The sequence below is a fragment of the Clytia hemisphaerica genome, unplaced genomic scaffold (assembly GCF_902728285.1).
Source record: "Clytia hemisphaerica strain Z4C2 unplaced genomic scaffold, Clytia hemisphaerica genome assembly, whole genome shotgun sequence".
Classification (NCBI taxonomy): Eukaryota; Metazoa; Cnidaria; class Hydrozoa; order Leptothecata; family Clytiidae; genus Clytia; species Clytia hemisphaerica.
This window is the reverse complement of record NW_027104020.1, coordinates 45153-68707: the sequence shown is the minus strand read 5'-3', so window position 1 is coordinate 68707 and position 23555 is coordinate 45153. Positions and strand designations below refer to the sequence as shown.

Sequence of the window (23555 nt, the reverse complement as noted above, 5' to 3'; positions counted from 1 at the left end):
GCGCAAGGCAAGGCAAGATATTCACAATTGAAAATTTCGTATTACTACATATTCATGCTTACTGTAAGCATTTTGTTTGGTTTTTCTTGTCTAATGATGTTTTTCTCACATTAGTTTTCACAAATGTATCCGGCTTGGTATTTTTGCCTTACATTTAAAGTTTTTCCCTGCAAAGGTACAAAAAGAAAACGCTAGAGAACCTTTTTTAAAATGAGATACCTTCGAGCCGGCATGACAGTTGTCATTTGCGGAAAAAGCTAGAACATCAATTGTTTTCTGAAACAATAGAAATACAATGATCGCTCTCAACCGTTTTATGAGTTATTTATCCAGTGTCTCTTATAATTCTTTGATTTCAAAGCCCCCCAAAGGGCTACATCCAAAACTCCTAGATGGGCATTTCCCACTTATTATTTCCCATCCTAGACACGTGATCCGTCTGTTTTCAAAAGAAATCTCTGCTGAGCAAATTTCTTTTGCGTTTTTCAAGTTCGCAATTTCGTGATTTAAAAGATTTTAAATTGCGTGATTGCGTTATCGGAGGAACCAACGCGATCGTGATAGGAAAGAAATTTAACTAGTGTAAGTTGTAACATAATTTGGAAATTTTTTTGCGTGATTGCGTTATCGGAGGAACCAACGCGATCGTGATGGGAAAGAAATTTAACTCGTGATAACATAATTTGAAATTTTTTTTGCGTGATTGCATGATTTGAAAGGTGACTGGGGGCCTCTATAGTCTTAGTTAGAAATTTTTGAGCGAGGAATTTGCGAGTTAGCTCAATTATGACGTCATAAAAATGCAAATTATGACGTCACTCAACTCTAACTGGATTTTTAATTTCCATAAATGGATTTTCGAGTTGAAATTTTTCTTTTCCACAAAGCCATATTGTTTTTTTTTTCAAATTTTTTTTTTCGAGTTAGCTAACTCGGAATCAATTTTTCGTACACAAAGTTTCAAGATCTTTTTGTGGAGACGTCATTTCTTTTTAATTCTTCGTTAAAGACAATAACAACACAGTTTGTAAATTGGTATTTGTTCGGCTGATAGCGTGAGGTAAGGCTTCATTAATTTACAACGAGTGTAGGAGCGTTCTAAGATCAAGGCACGTACTTGGTCTTTTTTGTTATGGCACGACCTACCCCAGGATGAAAACCACTTCGTCCCTGTAAAAGCCGAATAGGGGTTCAAATGATGCTTTCGAAATGTAAAACCTTTGGGATTACTACTCAGAACGCTACAAACTACTCCTACTAAAAACGGAAATTCACAAAATGAGTCAAAATTATCATAAAGATATATCAGTAATTGGTAAAAGCTTTTACAACGCCTTGTACTTCGTAAAATTGAATCTTTTTCAGTGGTTTGGATTTGTTGTGTAGTTCTCCAGAGTAGAATGGAGCAATGACATGAACGGAACAGAATAAATAAATGATTAGTGAAATGATTTAGGTTAAGCTGAAGATGATCAGCATGAACCGAGATGAGCTACCATCTTGGAAGCGTGTATTTAAAGAAACGTCAATACAATTTGGCGCATGCGCCCTGCACTGCCAGAATCCGAAAATAAACTTTGTTTCCCGTATCTGTGAATCGGGAAACCCCGCGACGTCATAACTCGTTTTTCGAGTTAATTTTGACATGGGTCATTTTAGACGAACCTTAAGTTTTCGAGTTATATATTATAAAATCGGTTTTCTTAGGTACACCTAAATTTTTCCAATTACATAGCTCTGTCATTTTAGGTGAGGTGCACCTTAAATTTTCGAGTTACATAACTCAGGATTTTATAAAACATGGTTTTGAAACAATATTATATTATTCAAAAAATAATTTAAGCAGTTATTTAAAGCATTGATTTTAAGATTTTAACGGCTATAATTTATTATATTAATATTGTATGATTTCTTTGTGCAATGCAACACGAAAAGGTCATTACATACCGTGAAAAGCACAGCTCAAAATCATATATTTACGCTGTGCCGACGAATCGAGATTCTATTCATCGCGCAATCAGCGAAGACAAAAGTAACCATGACGACCATCCAAGATCTTGGATGAGCGTCATAGTCGATATTTTTATTCCCGTCGTTGAAAACACAACTTACAAAAAGTCATCAATGCTTTGTAAAAAGAGTCAGTGATAGAGAATCATAACATAAAGTCTGTCTATTATTTCGATTCAATTAAAGTGACATTTCCATAATTAAAAGTTTAGTTATTACTGTTATACATTTGGGGATCATGTAAAAGATTTCTTTCGAAATAAACTCATTTCAACTACACTTGGAGGTTTCTGGGGAATTCGTAAATAGTAAACTGCATACTGATACAGTCTGCTAGACATTAATATGGTAATATTTGCTCTTCATCTTTGATTTTTTCTACAGTGATTAGATTGACACATGCGCGATAAAACTTCTATTATTTGTCTTCAGAGGTTACTATTTTCTTTTAAAACTTAACCTCTGATACTCAGGGTAGTCATTACACGTATAATCAATTTCTAACTCGAAAAAGATTGAGAGTTTTCGGTCATAAATTAAGTACGGGATATATTGGTTAGACACAGCCAATAGATACTATTATCTCACTTTCAAGAAATGCAATCTATATACAAATTCAATTTCAATAAAGATTTTCATGGATGCGACTCAAGTCAAGGACTCATTTACCAAGTTTCTGTAGATTCTTTTTTTCGTAAGGTTGCATTAATTAGAAAGAAATATCCAACACTCGTGTTTACTTTGCACGATGGTATTTAACTATCTGTTAAGAGTAATTTATTCAGGATAGACAGTCGAACGGGAATAGCTTGACTCCTTAACGGGAAGATCTTCCCGATTAGGCTTCGAAAATATCTTCGCACCCAAACGGGAAGATAGAGAATTTTCCCTAATTTGGAAGATCTGCCGGTTTTGGGAGGTTTGGATTTCTTCAATCAAAACAGAAACGGGCAACCTCGTCCCCGTGTATCCCAGGCTTTATTTACGTTACTGATTGACGCCAGAGAATTAAATAGCGCTATCAGTGTAAGAATCAAAAAGCTGATAATACGCAGGGATCGAGGTTGAGAAACGGGAAGATAGAAAAATGTAAACAAAGAAACAGACTTCCAGTAGAAAATCCTTCTAAAATCGTCAATGACGTCATAACTCGGTTTTTTCATAACTCGGTTTCGAGAAAAATAACTCGGGATTCCCGAGCCTCTTTGTAACTCGGGTTGTCCATGCATCGGTCTCGTTTACTTCGTCAAAATCAAAATGGTCGTCGTTGCTGTGAGAGTCGTTAGTCGGGCCCAATTTGATAATATAATTTTTGTTGGTTATTTGTCAGGTATTATATATTGCTTAGTACGCAAATAGCAGTTCGTAAATTAGATGTTATATCCTCGTAATCCAATAGACGATCGCCAAACCCGACTGTAAAGATCAACAGAAACAAACAAAAAAAAAACATACAGTTGACGGCAAACTGCAGTTGACCTTTTGTTTTTTGCTGTTCAGGATATCTTGTTGAACTAGGTCACAGTTTGCTTCAGAGCAAACTGATCCATTGTATACAGCTTCCTGATATTCCATATCCTTCAAGTTTCTTCAGCAAACACAAGTGACGGTAGGGAACAGTATCGAAGGCTTTTAATAGCAAAATCGAAATATAGCTATAAGCAAAAAGCTCGTACCCAAAAATTTTAAAAATGTCAAAAAATGAAAGTCTTCAAATCTCTCTAAAACCTATTTTTATGGGAAGCTATGGTATTTTGTAGCAAAAAGCAAAAAAAAATAGAGCTTAACCTTGCTTTAGAAATTTTTTTATCGCATTTTTTAGGTTTTTGTAAAATCGCAGGCCAAAATAGGAGAAAAAATCATCAAGTTTTGCATTTTCTTCTCATTGACTTCATTTTTAACCCCTACTTCTAACCATTTTTGAAATCTACATAAAATTTCCGACAATTTGATATATAACATGCATATGTTCCCGAAAAATCAACATAGGCTAAATCTGAGCCTGCTGCTACGGTACTGAAAAAACTGCTTTGGAATGATGTCCTTATTACATTGTTTTTTTTTTCAGGTATAGATTCAAAAAACTAACCAAAAGGCCTCTTTTGTAAGCTGATTCAACTTTCTATAGGACTTCGACTGGTTAATCTATGATTTGAGGCTTTCAAATCCATTTTTTCACTGACTAGTACTAGGTCAGAGTTTTTGTCACGCCGTGACGGAAAATTTTCAATAGCCTGTAAAATCTATGAGAGTGGAATCAGGTCTTAATTTTCTCCATGAAACATCAACCATATAGTGTTAATCAGAAACCTAAAATATAAATTCAAAAATCAACCCACAAGATTTTCTGTAGCCCTTTTTAGTTTTTGTCACGCCGTGACGGAAAATTTGGGCCTATGTCAAAATTCCCCTATCTTTCCGTCAATTGTACTTGAATTGAGATTTCTTTGCTTGAAAATTCTTCAAATAGGTAGAGTATATCAGAATATGCAAAAAATGGAGTCAAAAATGCAGACTTACAATAAACTAGAGGTCCTGCAAGGTGGATTTTCTCATTTTTGATCAAAATGTTTCGTAGACTAATTTTGGAAAAACTCCGGTTTTTTTTAGGATTTAGCTCATGTTTTAACTTTCTAAGTTTATTTTTCTCATTCTATGTATTTCTGACAACTTTACATTAAAATTATAATATTTCTTACAAATTCAGGAAAATAATTAAATATTTCTTATTTATGATTTTTAGCGTTTCATCACTTTTTTGGCCAAAAATGGGTCATTTTTAGGCCGAAATCCAAAAAAACCGGAATATTAATTTGAAAATAACCCTATCATGTTATATATCAGTGAAAGCGGAATTTTGAGTAGATTTTGAATATCCAAGTTTCATGTCCTGAAAAAGAACTCAACTCAAATTATTATGCTTTAACAGCTAAAAATAGACATGGGTACGAGCTTTTTGCTTATGGCTATATATATCATTGTAATCAACTACTTTACTTACTCACTTCAGTATACTTCAGTTTGATTTGATGATATTCATCTGTCCAGCTCATTGAGCCCAACACGTATAATTTGATCGAAAAGAGCATTTGATTCAGCCAATCTTTGTCGCGACGAGTGTGAGGCTCGTCAGAATAGAGAGCACAGATATTTATTGAGTCGTTTCTTGAATGAATCTTTTAAACAGCCAGTGATATTTCGTATGTCAGAGGGAATACTGTTGAAGAGTTTTGGACCCTGTACAGCTAAGCTATCACAAATAAATTTGCGAAAGCTACTTCGTTTTTTGATTGTATGTGATCGTAGTTGGCATTTTCGACCATGACGGCTTGTAGTTGAAGACGAGACACCACCTTTTACAGTGCCCTCTCCTTCACGACCCACGGCATGGCCCGAACATGTTCGGGCCTCTTGATTAATACTTTTTAATAATGGCCCGTGCGTGGCCCGCGCAGTTTTGGACCATGTTCGGGCCAGATTTTTGAAAACTTGCTACGATCGTGCGTGTAATTTCAAGACCCAATATTTATTTTTTAAATTCCTTATTTTAGCAAACAAATTTAAAAATCTTCATCTTTATTAAAATATATTGTTCAAATATAAAAGTTAATCATCTATTTTCCAATTAAATTAGGAAAATTATTAAAAAGAATGACTTCTTTTTATTCTTTATCCCGTTCCCTTTTCTCGTGGTCTTCTCCTATTCGAAGCAAAATTTTTCTGGATCGTTTTTTGTACTGTTATACAACTTTTGTGAATCAAACTGGTATTTGGAACTTTGAATTTGTCTAATGAAAATATTTAACAATGGATGATGATAAACCAGGAAAGGTAAATAAAATTAAATTCTACTAAACATATGATGGCCCGAACATGGTCCGAACAAAATGTTCGGGCCGATTCAATAATACTTTTTTGTGGCCCGAGCATGGTCCGAACAGGCCCGAACATGTTCAGGCCATGCCGTGGGTTGTTCTCCTTCAGTATGGCTGACATTTGGTACTATATACCCTCTAGTACCGTGAGAGGTCCTAAATCCGACACCACTGCCTAAATCCGATGGGGTCTTTCAAAGATACAAACTAAAACAAAAACAAACCTTTCGCTGTGACGCAACAAAAATACCAAAGTGTCAACTAACACAGGAAAAAATTTCCGATTTCCAAGGTTGGAAATTTCAAGTTTTCTTAGTTGGAAAAAAGATAAAATCCAATGGAAAATCCAACCTGAAAATGTGGGACATTCTCCAAGGTTCTGCAAGGTTGGAAATTTAGCATTTTCCATGGCTTGGAATTTTCAAAAATCCAGGTTGAAAAAAGCGAGATGTGGAAAAAGAGATCTTAAACAAGCTTTTTGTTTTTGTGAACAGTCACTCCCTAGCCTGGGCCTGATGGCTCCCGGTCTCTCGTTATTGTTCGCACAGATACGTGGTTGATCTTAGATCACTCACACAGCTCAGCCAGGGCACTATTTGAAACTATGACACAAGTACCCTATGTGCTTCACTGTGCGAACTCACTGCGATTGACCGAGGCCGTTCCGAAGGGATGCCTCACCTGACGGAAACTTACAGCTTGACTGCTCACATTATAGCCTAATATCTAGGTTAGCTATACATCAAAACAGTTTTGAGCGAAAAATCGCTTCTGGTTTTCTCAAAGGACATGCGCAGAAAATGGTTACAAAAATGTAATCTCCACATGGATTTTTAACGTTTTCCAAACTGTTTGGAGAAACAGAAATTCCCAACCCAAAAAGTCTAGTTTTCCAAGGAAAAGTCTAAATTCACAAAAATGTAATTTCCACATGGATTTTTAACGTTTTCCAAACTGTTTGGGAGAAACACAAATTTCCAACCCAAAAAGTCTAGTTTTCCAGGGAAGAGTCTAAATGTCACAAAAATGTAATATCCACATGGATTTTTAACGTTTTCCAAACTGTTTGGGAGAAACAAAAATTTCCAACTCAAAGAGTCTAGTTTTCCAAGAAAGGTCACTCTTAGAAAAATATAACAAGGATGAGAGTTACCTGAATCAAGTTCAAGATTCCTAGACAATTAATTAAAACTTAAAATGAGACAAAATGGTCGATTGCAAACGTGCAGCAGCCAGAATTTTTTTTGCCACTGAAAGTCATGTAATATATACTTTCAACCAATAAGATTTAATTATTGCAAGGGGAAAACATACTCTATTTTGTTTACTGATTACACATAATTAATCTTTAGTAAGTGTTCTGTTTTCCCCATTTGTGACGTCATGCCGTGGCAAAGAATATCAACCAACCAAATTTTGTCATTCAATTCCCGAGACAGCGTTTCAATTTTAAGGCCTTGTTTACATACTAAAGCAAAAAAATTTCGCACATGTAAATGGGTCAGTGTTTGAGGTCCGGCAAAATTTCTGGGAAGTAGCCTATCCAGTGGTGCGCGGATCTTGATGGGTTCCGTCTCCCTCGTAGATCTTTCTCTTGGGAAGTTGATCTTCAAATTAGTTTTCAAGGTTGGCTCGGCTGAAATTTTTTCATCTATGGCTCAAATTTTAGGCAATTTCTCAAAGTTTTTGAAAATGTTAATTTCATTAAAAAGCGCCGGGTTATTTTTTTCATGAATCCTTTTAGAAGTTTTGCGGTGCATTTTTTTGCTTGTTTAAGTTAAGTAAACGATATAGCGCTTTCGCGGGATTAATCTTTGATAGGCATTTCGGCGGGACGCTTATGTGACTAACTGCTCGTGGTCGTCATCTTTAAGAGATGATTTATTGTCAGGGTTCTGAAGAAGTGGCTAAACTCCGCTTGTTGATTTGAGTTTACTTCTTACGTGAGACCAAAAGATCTTGGGTTTCTCTTTGGATTTGTCACAGATACTCTTCTCATATGCCTGATGTGCCTTCACCATCATTGGATTTACTCTATTCCTTGTGAGTACATAGTTGGTGCGGTGACGATCACGGTAGAGAGGTGAAGATCTTAACCACCTACTATTCAGCAATTTCTTCCTCTTGATTTCATCTTGCAGGTCCTTTTTGATAAGGATTTTTCCTTTATTCTTCCAAAAGCTATTTCCTACTTCTTTCAATGGTACAAACCTATTTCTGAGGTCGAGTATAGCTTTTTTCTTTTCATTTCACATTTGCTATTCTCAACTTCAGTTGAGCTACAATCTGACAATGTCTGTCTGTCTGTCTGTGTGTGTGTGTCTGTCTGTCTGTCACAAAAACTTTAGGGCAGCCTGTAGACTTCAAAAATGCTTGGATTTGGCTGAAATTTTGCACACTTGTTCCTTGGGTGAATATCTGGGGGTGTTTTTTTCTTTTTTTGAAAATTTTGATTTTTGGGGCCTGGGGACGAGTTTTTCGCCAAAACGAGGCTAAAACTTTGGGGCAGGCTGGAGACTTCAAAAATGGTCCGATTGGGCTGAAATTTGGCAAACTTGTTCCTTGGGTGAATATCTGGGGGTGTTTTTTTCATTTTTCAAAATTTTTGATTTTTGGGGCCAGGGGACGAGTTTTCGCCAAAACGAGGCTAAAACTTTGGGGCAGCCTGGAGACTTCAAAAATTGTTCGATTTGGCTGAAATTTTGCACACTAGTTCCTTGGGTGAATATCTGGGGGTGTTTTTTTCATTTTTCAAAATTTTTGATTTTTGGGGCCTGGGGACGAGTTTTTCGCCAAAACGAGGCTAAAATTTTGGGGCAGCCTGGAGACTTCAAAAATTGTTCGATCTGGCTGAAATTTTGCACACTTGTTCCTTGGGTGAATATCTGGGGGTGTTTTTTCATTTTTCAAAAATTTTGATTTTTGGGGCCTGGGGACGAGTTTTTCGCCAAAACGAGGCTAAAATTTTGGGGCAGCCTGGAGACTTCAAAAATAGTTCGATCTGGCTGAAATTTTGCACACTTGTTCCTTGGGTGAATATCTGGGGGTACTTTTTGCATTTTTCAAAAATTTAGATTTTTGGGGCCTGGGGACGAGTTTTTTACCAAAACGAGGCTAAAGCTTTGAAGCAGCCTACAGCCCTCCAAAATGGTCGGATTTGGTTGAAATTTGGCACACTTGTTCATTGGGTAAATATCTGGTGGTCTACAATTGGGCCTATGAATAATTTGAAGCCACTGAAGTTGAGCCCAGTGCGTTGCGCACGTTCGACTATCTATGATTTGCGGTTATGTTAATTAAATGACTTTAAAGGCTCGGTGAAATGGTGGCTGAATTTCCATCCTATGTTTTGTCAGATAGTCTCAAGTTAAAGCTGTTGACGGTAAGTATTGCACAAGACGAGAGCAATTAATGCAAGCAAATGCAATTGAATCAATCAAACATAATCGAACAAATTTGAACACAATGCAGTCGCCCCTTGATAACCTGCCCTTTTAGAGGTTTTGTTAATGAGACTGTTTAGCTTCCTTTCTTAAATTTTTAACATTTTCCTTTTCCTTTCTTCAGGTCAACTGCACAGGGGATTTATTCCTTGAAATATTAACTTTACTGGATAGTGTGAAACACAACATTTTGTTGTTTACATACAGACACTTTTTGTAGTTTTATATTCACCTCTTAAATAATTACCTTTTTTTTTAAAAGTTTTTTCATATAATTTGATGGCAGACTCGAGAAGTAATGCGTCTCGACGTGACTCAGAAAATCCAGATAAATCAGAACTCGACTCTTCACTTAGCAGTCGATCACCAACAGAAACTGGCTCTGCCAACATCATTTTCAGAAGCTCTGAACTGCCACATGATAGTAATGAATTCGTTTTACATTCGCCAAATGAATCTGATACTGATTCCAGACCATCTACACAAGATAACCCTCCCTTCTCTCCTTTTGCGTACGAGTCATGTAGTCAAAATAGCTCAAGAAAAGGAAGACGAAAAAAAGCTGTCAAGAAGAGTCAGAGAAGAAGTTCTCAAGAAGCTGAAAGGCCAATTAGTACTGTCGAAGAGCCCCTTGATAAAAAAGAGTCAAACGTAAATTTACTTGAAAGAATTTCTAGTAGTGATTCAAATGATGAATCACCAGAGAAAATTTCCCAAGAAAAAATTCCTAGCTGTACAGAACATCACATACGTAGATTGGACAAGAACCATAATAATTTCAAGGTGACATCTCTTGGTGTACAAACGGATTGGAGTTGGCTGAGAGATCGTCAGAAACTAAAAGAGGAAGAAGTGTGCCAAGATGACTTAACCAAAGTGATGGAAATGTTGAAACATGGAATGCATGGAGGAATCATAAGCCCAACACCTGGTAATCTAATTAAGCCCATACAACTGAATGAACTTTCTTCGTTTGAAAATAATACTATTTGACGAATTGATTACAGCAAATATATGACCTTTTTTTATGTTTTTCATTTTGAAGCATATATTGTATGTCCCCTTCTCCCATTTATAGCTATCGTCATCAAAGAATCTCATGATAACGTTGTAGAGGACCGGAGACTCATCTCTACCAAAAGAAACAGTTCCAAAGTTTATCGCCAAGATACGAAAAGGACGGGAGGTAGTTTTTCTACAAGTAACAACGAACATGAACCATCAAAGAACTCCCATCAGAAACTCATCAAGAAACCCTCTCGTTCTCTTGCTCGATCAGCTACAAAAAAAAGACTCAACAGTGTAAAGTCCAATCGCAAGATAAAGTCAGCAACCTCCACATCACGGAAAAGTCTTGCTCATAACATTGACGAGGAAACCTCAGATGCTGCTTCTCAAGCTAAAAAGAATAATTTAACTTCTCAGCCCGAGTTATTGAAATTTCACAGGGAAAAAACGTTGGGTGAAAACCTTCCATCTCTGGAAAAAGCTGACGTTTCGAATAGTTCTGATGCAATGCCAAGTGATGGGTTGTTCAGTGGACCCTGTCAATTCTGTGGAAAACCCATCATGACGGTACCACCCTTTGACGAATTTGACGAAGATGACGCTGAGGTTTGCAAATACTATTTTACAATGTTTTAGCACTGGAAGAAAATAAACTCTACGAGTGTATCTCTAACACCCAGTAAGTAGGTTTGATATTGATACTGGTATCACCTTCTTTTTTATCCAGCTGTTTTGCTGTCCAGAGTACAAACATTTTATCAAGTTGCACTTACAATCAGTGAAGGACCTCGCCGATGATGGAAACGAAGAAGAAGCAGAGTTAATAGATATCAACCCCCATGCACCCTATGGAAATAACAAGCAGAGTCGAAAAGCTCCTAGAGATCGTATTGTTGAAAGGTATAATTCTCAACTTCAGTTGAGTTAGAATCTGAGAATGTGTGTCTGTGTGTGTGTCTGTCTGTGTGTATGTCCCAAAACTTTGGGGCAGCCTGGAGACTTCAAAAATTGTTCGATTTGGCTGAAATTTGGCACACTTGTTCCTTGGGTGAATATCTGGGGGTGTTTTTTTCATTTTTCAAAAATTTTGATTTTTGGGGTCTGGGACGAGTTTTTCGCCAAAACGAGGCTAAAACTTTGGGGCAACCTGGAGATTCAAAAATTGTTCCATTTGGCTGAAATTTTGCACACTTGTTCCTTGGGTGAATATCTGGGGGTGTTTTTTTCATTTTTTTAAAATTTTGATTGTTGGGGCCTGGGGACGAGTTTTTCGCCAAAACGAGGCTAAAACCTTGGGGCAGCCTGGAGACTTCAAAAATTGTTCGATTTGGCTGAAATTTTGCACAATTGTTCCTTGGGTTAATACCTGATGGCAGTTTTTTCATTTTTTGAAAATTTTGATTTTTGGGGCCTGGGGACAAGTTTTTCGCCAAAACGAGGCTAAAACTTTGGGGCAGCCTGGAGACTTCAAAAATTGTTCGATTTGGCTGAAATTTTGCACACTTGTTCCTTGGGTGAATATCTGGGTGTGTTTTGCATTTTTCAAAAATTTTGATTTTTGGGGCATGGGGACGAGTTTTTTGCCAAAACGAGGCTAAAACTTTGGAGCAGCCTACAGGCCTCCAAATTGGTCGGATTTGGTTGAAATTTGGCACATTTGTTCATTGGGTGAATATCTGGGGGTCTACAATTGGGCCTATGAATAATTTGAAGCCACTGAAGTTGAGCCCAGTGCGTTGCGCACGTTCGACTATATCTCAACACTGGGCTAAATAGTATGAATAATAAAGTTTTATAAAAAATTTACCTAAATAAAAATTTGACGAATATTTTTTGGAAATGGCTTGTTCATGTTTACAGTTTTGTGATTAAAGTATATCCTTTGAGAGGGCGACTTATTTCCTTATAATTGCCTTTTCAGAATGAGGGAAAGAGAATTCGAACGGCAAAGAGTAGCAACACAAGCAAATATCTTCTCCTGTAAGTCCACCCATTTCTTCGAGTGTGTCTTGTTACTACGTATCAAGTTTTTTCTGGTCAACCATGTCAACAGCACTAATTTGAATACTTTTAAACTAATTTACATTTCGTGAATATTAACTTCTTTAAAATAATATTCTCATTTTTCGTTCAGTTGCTCGACAAATGAAGACCATTCAGTATTCACTAGCTTCAACAAAATGCATGGCTGAAGGATGGACTGTGAACCCCAAACCTCCTGTAGAACAATCTTCCAATCGCGATGAAGAAATATTTCAAGTTGAAGTAAACTCTACTTTACTTCAGGTAACTTTCACTTTCAATTTTCATAAAGGTTTTTTTTCCATTTGGCTTTCTTCAATACACGCTTTTTTTATAAGAATATCATCTATAAGAATATCGGGTGAAAATTGGCCAAATCGTAAGAATACCCTAAGAATACCCTTTAGGGTGAGCTTCACAGAATTTGATAAGAATACAATCATTTTGTATTTGGTTAACAAAAAAATAATGCTTCAGTTCAGTTGTTAGACTTGAATTCAAACTTTGAGGCAGAAATGTAATTTTAGCTCCAAATGTTCATTCAAAAGTCCAAAACTCTCAAATTGATCATTTCTCATGTTTGTAAAAAAGTCTAAAAAAGTAAGAGTACGTTAAGAATATTTAACCCTCAATTTTGGCAATTTCGTAAGAATACTTGACCCTCATCCAAAGTACCCTATTCTTATAAAAAAATAGCGTGTATGCAGCACCGTAATGATGAATAATGAAACAAACTGTTTGTTATCATTTAGAGGTCTGAGGTATTGCACACCAGGCTGTATGAGAATGGTAAAAGATTCCTTACCATCTTTCCAGATGGAACAGGCTGTTGTTAGTATCCTTTTCTTAATGATTTGATGATATCACTGACAAGTGCTAATATTCTACATGAGCGTTTTGTAAGGAGATAACACATCTTTTAGAAGGAGGACAGAGATCATTTTGGGAATAAATTCCCATTCCCATACCCAATATTTAATGAGTAAATCTATATCTTTGGAATTAAACTTAACGTCATGAGCACCAGTTATCCTAATGGTAATGTAGCAGTCATGATCACCTCAACGGAGAAAGAAAAGTACACCTACATTGTACAATCGGTAAGCCCGAATACGTTATTAATGCCGACAACTTTCACGCCCACTGCCAGCGTCTTCAAACAGAAAGCGATTGTTCTGGTATGCTACAAGGGAGAGAGATTTCTTTTAAAGAATAAATTTGATTGATTCTGCATTTTAACTTACACTTAAGTAAGAAATAGACCCTTTAATTTGCTCCTTCAAAGCTTTAACGTTTGAGATTTTTTCGTCTGTATTTCTTTTTCAATTCAGAATGAGAAATACGACGATTTGGAAGATAGTGGTCTTCTTGCAATCTTTGAACCTTCTGGGAATGCTATCTGCTACTACGAGATCAACCAAAAGATCAGGTGATTCCGATAATTCACTTTTTTCACTTATGACTACGTAAACTCAATATGAATTGCCTGTTCGAACAAGTTGTCTAAATACTGCATGGAAAATATGCCTGCCTAATTTACAGCGGATCACTCACTAGCATAACATAACCTTCAAACATACCCTGGCAATTTCAAGATTTATCAAGTAGAATCAAGTTAAAAGTACTATTTTGGAGTTGTTCAATTTAGGCTTTTCATTAACCCACACGGTGGTATTGAGTTGGATAAGCAGGGTCGTCGAAAGAAAAGGTGGCAGTGGTTTTACAGCAAAGGTCAGTCGCAAGCACCGGCTTTCCAACCTATTTGTATTCAGCTCAACAAATATTTGTCACTTCGCTTGCTTAACCAGGTGAGTTGTTTCGTTCACTCTTTGTTTTTTCAGGATTTTCCTTTCTTTAAAGAAATTCCCTTCCCCTTCGTTCGATACAATATCTTTTTTCAATCTATCCTCTGAAATAAAATGCCTTAATTTTCTTTTAGAATAATATGGCGTTGATTTTCTCTGCCCTCAAACGATCGATCAGATTTAATGTTGGATCAAATCTAATGGTGAAAATACTTAATATTTGCACATTCTTATTGCTCTGAACAAAACGTGTCTAAACCGAACACATTATTTGAATAATATGATAAAAAACCACATGCATTCTTTCAGCTCTTTTCATAATAGTGCCTTATCTATAGTTAGCTGCAACGAAATCATAATTCCTTTTTGTTGCGATCAGCTACTTTCAAGACTCTCCAATTTGATGATTGTTACTTTTACTCTCCCAGGCACATGGTCTTGAGGGGCATGGTACTTTCTCATGCGATTCATCAGAACATTATTTATCGGACAAGAAGAAGGAACTGAGGTAAGGCATTTTGATTGATCTAGATTTAAATTCGAAATTGCTTGTTTTTTATCGTTTCTTTCTACAAGTTATTCTAAGTTTGATTTACTATTTCCAGTTGCATTCTTTTTCATGGCACGAATAATATATCTATTCGCTTGCATTCTTTTTCATGGCACGAATAATATATCTATTCGCTTGCATTCTTTTTCATGGCACGAATAATATATCTATTCGCTTGCATTCTTTTTCATGGCACGAATAATATATCTATTCGCTTGCATTCTTTTTCATGGCACGAATAATATATCTATTCGCTTGCATTCTTTACTTTTAGTGCACTTCTGAGGGAAATACAAAATACCTTACGTTTTTCGAAGCATGCGGTTGTGAAATCTAAATTACTGAGGCGAGAGTTCTCTTCTAGTGAGTCGCTACCTCCTATAACGTCCAGAAGCACAGATTCGGTGTACGTTGACTAAATTCTCACTATTAATATGTTCTTCGTTCGTTCGTTGCAGTGAATTTGAACGAATCTCCAATCCCAGTCAAATTGTAACACAACTTTTAATTAGATTAAAAGCATACCAATATTGTAACGTAAGTTATCTATCAATAATAATCCAGTGTCTAAACTAGTTTCTCGAAAAAAGTGTACGAAGTTTGAGATTCAGAGAGACTTAAAAGTACTATAACACGCGTTTTAGAAATCACGCTCAATTTTGAAAATTGGTATATAACGTTAAATTTTGAAAATTTTGTTTAAATAATATTCCAATCAATGAGCGTGATTTCTAAAACTCGTGTTAAAATGCTTCCACCTGAAGGCATGACAAATAAAGTGAATAGGAGTATAGAAACTCTTGAAACGTTTTTATTTAACACTAAGAAATTAGTTTTAGAAAGTTTGACCTTGTATTATATCATACTGTATAATTTTGTTTGAAAATGTGTAAATATTTTAAATAATTTAATATCAAATTGTAAGTATGCGTGCTAGATAGTATATTTTAAGTAGTCATTTATTTTTATGGGATGTGTATATGGAATATAATATAAGAGACGAAAAGCGTGTCATTGATGAATTTATGAAGAGCATGATTTTATGCTTCTTTAACTTAAGTTATAACCATTGTTTACATTTCTGTGTGAAAGACATTTTCATCTTCCTTTCCTTTAGAACAACTACCCTTGTAGTGTCAATAGACAGCAAAGGATGACGAATTATGAAACATTTTCTTTTTTGTTTAGAATCAAGCAATTAATAAATAAAAAAAGACATGGTTGGACTTTTCAACTAAAAGCATGGGGAGAGTATGAGCATCCTGCAGTAAAGTCACTTATGTTGTGGTGTGGATTTTCTGTTTTTCTTCGTCGTTTCGAGGTATGCTTCTTTGACTTTGTTTTTTTGTTGTTGTTTTTTTTACAAGGGACAGCCACCTTTTTTCAATTCTCTTGAGATAATAAGCTAACTACAACTTTGAGGAAACTTTTTCTGTTGGTCATTTAAACATAGAGAGGACTGAATTTAACGATGAATTTCTGTCTTGAAAGTGTCATTTGCACATTCTTCTTTTGTAAAGTGTAATCTTTTTAATTTTCCCGTTCCCGCTCCCAAATGGCTTGGAAGAATGGCCGAGGTTGTTAAATCTATAAAATAGAACAAAGCACTATTGTTATGCAACTAAAACGTGTTCAAGGTCTGCTCGTTGCTAGGCGCGTTCCCCCTTCCTTTTGAAAGAATGCGAATTTGTACGTTATGTTTTTAAAAAACTAAGAATAACATAAAAAGGATACACGTAAAAGTGCAAAAACGAAAGTGCAGGGGAAAGTATTAAAAATGGAAGACTCGCACGAAGATAAGTAAGTGGTATTTTTCGAGAAATTTTCTAGAATTCAAGTAATTCTTCAATTAGTTTGTTCTTATTTACGTATCAAAGCAGAAAGTATTTTCAAACACCGTCTTTCTTTAGGGTTCGCATTAACAAGAACTCTATCAGGATGGCTGGCCTGGAATCCATTCGAAACTTTTTGAAGATGAGTTATGAAGGTGTGGACTTTCAATTGGCTGGCAATGGTGGTTTTGATTGCTACGATTACCTGACCATCCAATCACGTGTCACTGACACCTGTGTCTTTGTAATGCTCGTTTTTATTTTGATCTTTCCAAAGATTATTCGATCATTGACATTACCTAAGGAATGGGAAATCGCAAAGTTCTGTCAGAAGCCCACCGCTCAAAGAATTTGTGGCTTTCGCAAATTTCTTCTGATCGCGCTTTCTATTATTTTGGGCATTGAGCTTGGTTACAAGATATCTGAACGCTCCTGGATTTTCCTTCTCAACCCTTGTCACGTCATCACAATTTTACAGGTGAAATTTATTTTACTAGACTTTTAGTAAGGGATCATTTGTTTTCATGCCAACCGGTCATTTTTGCCAGCATTTCTATCAGAATATACAATTCAACAATGCAGACAGCTTCAGGTTTTCTGATAGTGATAAACGATAACTTTTTTGTGATGATTTATTGCTCGATACTCACCACGAAGTCAAAATTCTTTCAGATTTACCTTCTAAGTGCTGAACCGGGGAGGATGTGCACTGCAGTTTTCAGGTAAGTGCCGAATTTTTCATAGGTTTTGATATATTTAATACTGTATTGATGATTTGTGTCAGCTTACCAGGTCAAGCAATTTTAACTGACAAACAGGACCCCTCTGACGTTTTTACTTAAATATTTTTTGCTCAAATTTTGTATGGTAGCTCCTTTGACATATGAACTGGACCATTTTTTTCCAAAGTACCCAACGTGTATTTTGCATTACCGGCTCATATTTCCCCTTTTGTTCAATTTGGCCCAAATTTTCATATTTCATATTCTATTTCAAATTTGTGCCTGTGTTTTTTTATAATTTGCTCCTTTCGGTAAAGCGCTCTTAAAGCATCAGTTAAGGAAACTTTTTATAAAGAAATTACCAGGTTACTCTATTTTTACTGTTTATAGATTGCATATTCATTTGTTATTTGGCGCTTTTCTGGCCTTTGTGTTTCCAGTACTCAACACACGCGTGGTAAGTCAACATTTTCTAACAGTCAAAGTTTGCGACCTCTTATTGTGTGAACTTTGATCGATGCTTTACAGGCCAAGGTTTACTGGCTTTCTCTGTGGTTAATCCTCTTTATTAATTTACTAAATTACTTAGTAAATTATTTTTTCTCACCACCTTGTTTACAAAAAGCTAAGGTTTACTGGCCTTCTCTTAACCGCGGTGGTGGTATGCAAAAAATACTCGAAAACCCTTTACGACTCGTATGTAGATTTTAGTAACGACCTCCCGTAGATCCTGCGTTTCAGAAAGTCATTGAGAATTAGCCAAAGGAAAGTCAGTAAACCTTGGCATGGTGCTTGTCCTGTATGTTCACAGGTACTGATTTTTGCAACATTCGTTCCAAAATACTACTTTATGAACTGAGGAAACATTAAAGACATTTGACTGAATGCAAAAATAATAGAACTTTGGAAACTTTCTTTAAAGTTGTTTTTTAAGAAACTACTACGAATAATTGTGCAAAAGATTTCAAATATTATAAAAATCAGGGGGGTCAGTACTAAAATCTAGGACATCGTGATGTTTAGTGACGTGGTGATGTACTGTACCCCAAAAAAACTTAAAAATCCTTTTAGTACTATGGGGTACTAAAATTCTAAAAAGGCGGTATTCGGACTAAAATTTGAGAATTTTTTTAGTAAAAAAAATTCAGAAAAGTGGTATTTTAGTACCCATTTACCAGAATCTTTGGAGACATTTTCTTTGACACAGAGACATTTTGACACCCAAGTTTGCTCTTCTCAGGATAAATTCTGTCTTCTTGGGACCATTTTTCTCAAAAGTGCCGATTTGTTGAACATAATTTTTTGCAAAAATTGATACTTTAAACAACGCTGTCTTATAAATCAAGCAAAGATTAGAGACACAAAAATATCTGAAAAAGATTCAAAAAATTATGAAAATCACTAATTTTAGTACAAGATGTACTAAGAAATTTCTTAACTTTCAGTCTGGATACCACCTTTTTGGTATTTTAGTGCTCTGTGGTACTAAAATGATTTTAAAGTTTTTTGGGGTATACCACCACGTCACTAAACATCATGATGTCCTAAATTTTAGTACGACCCCCCTGTCACCACGTTTTTGGTATTTTAGTGCGCTATAGTACTAAAAGGATTGTTAAGTTTTGTGGGTTTACCACCCCTGCGTTTACGAGTATTGAAATAAATTTATTTTGTTTACACAACAAACTAGATCTTTATATATTGACATTTTTGATTTTAGCGTCACGGAGAGCAGATGATTTATTACTTACAACATTTCATGATAACATTGGTGGTTCCACCTTATCTGATACATACTGGAGGTATTTAAATTCGTTTAAATTCGTTGCCTTTTCACAACCACTTATAGGAGACCAAACAACTTATTTCATGAGGACATGAGGACATTCTCTCGTTCTTCCGTCTGTTAAGTCTATTCTAAAAAATTGACAGTCCTATTTTTTTTTTAATTTCTCTTGAGGGAAAAAGATAAATGAAAAGCAGTACCTCGTTGGAAATATCATTTCGAGCGACTTGATATAAAATTTTTAAGAATGTCCTGAATGTCCTCCTAGCTTCACTTTTTCTTCTTCATTTTTCATCTTCTTTTTTCATCTTCATTTTCAAATTATTCCAATGTTCTCTAAAAAGTGGCTGAATCCGTTTTTTCCCGGAAAATCTTATTCTCCTTAAAATACGTATTCGTTTAAGGGGAAAATCCCCTTTACCGTCTAAAGGGAAATCACTCTACAATATTTATTTAATCTTCTCCTATAATACGATACTGTAATGACCGGTTAGTGAGGGGTAACCGGTCGCAAGCTCGGTCGTTTTTTGACCTCGCGTAATATTTCTCAGAATAGCCCTTTATCCAGAAAAAATAGCGAAAAAAAGCGAAAAGAGATCAAAAATTGTTTTAATTTTTGACTTATAAAATGAAAAACGAGACCAATGATGTCGACGCAGTGTTCCTTTTCTTTTGAAAAAACTAACGTCGCAATGAATTTTCCTAACAACGGGCAACCTCTGTGCAGTGTAGGCCCGTCGACATGCGAAAAGATCCAATTGTATTGCGCAAAAAGCCGTGTAGCCCGCTTCGAGAAAGTAAACGGTTAAGAATATTAGATAATATTTCCTTATATACATCTATCTCATGATTGCAAAGAGTTATTAACTTGAAATGTTGATCAAGTTGTGGATAATGATAATTCAAATAAAACGTTTATCATTTTGATCCAATTACCTGTTCAAATGGTATTTTGTAGACATATTATAGGGTTAATTGGTCAATGGTAAAAACTATGATAACAGTTTTTGGAATTGGGTCGAATTAAATGATAGTAACATCGACTAAAACTTAAAACAGTTTGAATTGAAAGCTCTAACAGATGTAAATCAAAAGGATAAAGTCTCCTTCTGCTAATCATCGTAGCAGTTCGCAAGAATAATTATATGTTGGCTTCCGGGTATGTCAGATATGATTTACCCTCTTTGAAATTTTATTTCTCAACTTTGTGGTTTTTTATTGGAAAGAAGAGAGATGGACCAAAGCTCCGATGGGTCATTTATCGAATTTGATACATTACATCAAACACCATGCCAGTTGTCCAGTAGTTCTAATTTTCAAAGAAAATGGGCTGTAGATCACAAAATAGTTGTCCAAAATGCTAGAACTATTTAGACTACGAGCAATGAAGGCATTAACATATATTTCATGAAAGAATTTGGCCCTGTGTGAAATTTAAAAGTTATATATTTTCTCAAAATTCAGATTTTTTCACAAAATTTTGATATTCGGGTCTGTAAAATACACATTTTTCGTGCTACTATATTGAAATTTTTGACACACAATATTTGATGTACTATCTAAAATCCTGCAGAGTTTTAATAGGTTTTAATACGTAGTTCGTGATATCTTGAAATGCAGTGCCCTACCCCAGGTTAAACTGCTCCAAAAGCCATTGCCAAGTAAACACACCCTCGGAAAAGTTATTGTCCCCTGTTAACCTGAAAACCATCGTGATTCTCAAAATATAGATATGTCTGAACCCAAAAACAGTTTCAAACCTTTTCACCGTCAAGGTGGTACCTCATACCCCATATTGCCTGGACTATAGAACGAAAATCTTTTTATTAAACTTAATATTTTACGTCCGCTATACACCAAGTACTTTGCGGGAAAACTGGCTTCGGTGGGGGAAAGTTTGTCCGTTTTACAGGCCTTATCACCCTTGAAGAGACTTTATTATGAGATGATGACTTAGAAACATTCCGTTCAAAGAAAGAAATATCTGCTTTTATACTAGGCCTACTTCAAACAGATTCCACTGAAAAAACTCGCACTTCAATCGGGAGGTTTAGTTTAATTCAGTGAATTTGATTTTTCCATTAGGTGCATATAGATGTGAACCATTGCGGGATTTCAACTGGGTATTACTAGCAGTCGTTGTTTGGTTTCTATATGTATTTCATTTTACAAGCCACGAGTATGGTAAGTACAAACACACTTTTTAACCTCATAACTTGAATTTAATTGAATTAAATAATTAATTAATCAATTAAATTGAAAATAATTACAACCTTTGGATTAAGTTGCGAAGAAAATGCTAGTTTAGAGCTCCTTTTGAGTCAATAAGTGAAACCGGTAGAAAACGCTCCAACATCTCATCCAACCTTCGAAAAATGGCATGTTGGATGAAATGTTGGCCTTAAATTAAAGAGTTTTACTAAAATAGGCTGGTTGTCATTTTAGATCTTCTTTCTTTTAAAAGCATTTTGCTTGCTTATTTGTTTTTAGACGACTTAACCCCTTCAAAGAGTACGGTTTTCGGTTAAAAGCCGGCCATTTCTGGTTATTTGTTACAAGCTTCACACTTCATAGTTTTTCCATTCATTTCAGTACACATTGGTGAACCTCAACAACATGTTATGTCCTGCTGTCTCCGATCCTTTTGCAGGGAGAAATTATCGATGGTTCGCAATGTTCCATCAGACTGCGCTCATCCTCATCTTCGGTAAAACTTATACTGCCATATTGTCTCTCTTCCAAAGATTCCTGGCTTACTGCAAATTCAAAAGTAGTGACCCAAGGAGGAAATTAACTAAGCATGTCGATAAAGATGAATAATGAAATTGTGATTTTATTTGTATTTCGAAAAATTGTATTTTTGTAGCATTTTCATATCGGTCGTTTTCATTAAAATATGTTAGGAATATTTCACATGTTACTTATTTTTCGGGCCATATTTTGAAAACTCTGAAATAGGTAACTCTGAAGAAAGAAAACCCATTTCCCTGACCCAGCTGAATCGATCATAAGCCCTTGGCCCTTCATTTTTCGAACATCCTTTCTCAAAACATTACTACACCAAAGGCTGTCAGGCGTTTTAACCACCCTCTAATGGACTTAATCAACGATCTAAACTGATGGGTGATGTATTTACCCTTTAGAAACTTTGAGCATTTTAGATGATTTCACTATTTGAGTCCGAAACCTTTTTTCTAAGCCGTTACTTTAATGGGATGAACTTTCGCGGGGATTAAATTTCGCGTTTGGGCCTATCCGCGAAGTTCAAAAATTTCGCGGGTGGCACTATTAGGTGGTAATATTTTCACGATTTTTTGGCTTTTACTGCCAAATCATGCACGTTGGTTGTTTAAATACACATTATTAGCGCTTCTTTGATGCAAGTAACCATTCAAATAGTATTTATCTGACATATTTTGAGTTTTGTTTAGAAGTATTTTGCGGAAGAGGCCCTTCCAAATTTCCATTGGGACTCAATTTCGTGGATTTTCGCGGATGACACACAAATCCGCGAAATCCGCGAAATTTAATCCCCACGAAAGTTTATCCCATTAAAGTAGTTGTTCCTACAGCCCGTCATTTTCAAGGTAAATCGATAATATGCCTTCCGATCAAAGATCAAAGGACCATGGAGGTATAAAGAAAAACAGGAGTTTAAGGGCTCTGACCATAGTGAATTTCCAATATTTGCTACGTACAAAATATAAATTTCTACTTGATGTACCCCACAAAACTGTGGCATGTTATACATTTTCTGTTAGGCCAATTATCCTTCAGTCTCAAAATTTAAGAATCGCGATGAAAAAATTTGATGAAGAAGAAAATGAAGACTTTTGCGAAGAAGATATTATTTCAACTTTGAAGAGCTTAGTTTCGGCGAAGAAAAAACATTTTGATTTTTTTTGCGGTAGATGGTGTATCTTTTACCGAACTAAAAATAAATTTTCGGAAAATTTTTTGTAAAAGCTTATTTGTCTCAAAATCTTGAAAATAGTGCTTTTTGCAGAAATTTCCATCCCAATTATTCATAGAACTTTTGATGCATTAATTTAGAAATTTTTTCCGAAAGATTTAAAATATCTCAATTCTTTGAAGACAGTTTGAAAAAACTCCGAAACAAAAAGGTTAATTACCCATTAAAACTTAGCACTTTTTACAAAAGAAGGTGGTGCAACATATTATAAACGTCTTTTTAAAGTTCATAACGTCATTTTTGGACCTACCCCGGTGGGGTAGAGGTTCTTTAAATTAACCTGTGTTCGTTCGTTCGTCCGTCCGTCCGTTCGTCTGTTACCAACTTTTCTCGAGATTGAATCATAGGAATCTTTTGATTTTTGGTACAAAGGTGCAAAATGGTGGTGGCCAAAATGTGACGAAGCCCGATTTTCGAAAAAAAATTATTTCTTTGTGCAAATTTGGGCCAAAAAACGGCTAAAAACGGGTCTTTTGGACTTTGTGAAAAATTGGATCATTAATTTTTTCTGATTTTTTGCATGAAAGTA

At 35.6% G+C, this 23555-nt stretch overlaps 2 protein-coding genes across 3 annotated transcripts; both read left to right on the top strand.

The window, feature by feature from the left end:
• Positions 1-3426: 3426 nt before the first annotated feature.
• LOC136811429 (glutamate-rich protein 6-like) lies at positions 3427-15772 on the top strand. Its single transcript, XM_067068031.1, has 12 exons — positions 3427-10259; positions 10407-10942; positions 11064-11236; positions 12258-12316; positions 12471-12622; positions 13111-13193; positions 13386-13458; positions 13690-13787; positions 14007-14166; positions 14298-14366; positions 14592-14671; positions 14988-15772. The coding sequence occupies exons 1-12, from the start codon at positions 9608-9610 to the stop codon at positions 15130-15132; spliced, it is 2280 nt and encodes a 759-aa protein (XP_066924132.1). The 5' UTR covers positions 3427-9607; the 3' UTR covers positions 15133-15772.
• Positions 15773-15896: 124 nt separating this feature from the next.
• On the top strand, positions 15897-21966 carry LOC136811427 (transmembrane protein 164-like). Of its 2 annotated transcripts, none has more exons than XM_067068030.1 (7): positions 15897-16034; positions 16624-17023; positions 17218-17267; positions 17658-17724; positions 18988-19069; positions 21139-21237; positions 21646-21966. In XM_067068030.1, the coding sequence occupies exons 2-7, from the start codon at positions 16652-16654 to the stop codon at positions 21762-21764; spliced, it is 789 nt and encodes a 262-aa protein (XP_066924131.1). In that variant the 5' UTR covers positions 15897-16034; positions 16624-16651; the 3' UTR covers positions 21765-21966. The 2 variants fall into 2 exon arrangements, with proteins under 2 accessions (XP_066924131.1, XP_066924130.1); XM_067068029.1 differs by lacking the exon at positions 15897-16034 and adding an exon at positions 16445-16513.
• The last annotated feature ends 1589 nt before the right edge of the window (positions 21967-23555 follow it).

Bases quoted from the DNA above. Each gene is read 5' to 3' on its own strand.
- LOC136811429 (XM_067068031.1), top strand. From the start codon at position 9,608: ATGGCAGACTCGAGAAGTAATGCGTCTCGACGTGACTCAGAAAATCCA. The intron at 11,237-12,257 runs GTATAATTCTCA...TTGCCTTTTCAG, and splicing joins AGAGATCGTATTGTTGAAAG to AATGAGGGAAAGAGAATTCG. The intron at 14,672-14,987 runs GTAAGGCATTTT...CTTTACTTTTAG, and splicing joins GACAAGAAGAAGGAACTGAG to TGCACTTCTGAGGGAAATAC.
- LOC136811427 (XM_067068029.1), top strand. From the start codon at position 16,491: ATGGAAGACTCGCACGAAGATAA. The intron at 17,268-17,657 runs GTAAGTGCCGAA...TACTGTTTATAG, and splicing joins ATGTGCACTGCAGTTTTCAG to ATTGCATATTCATTTGTTAT. The intron at 17,725-18,987 runs GTAAGTCAACAT...TTTTGATTTTAG, and splicing joins CAGTACTCAACACACGCGTG to CGTCACGGAGAGCAGATGAT.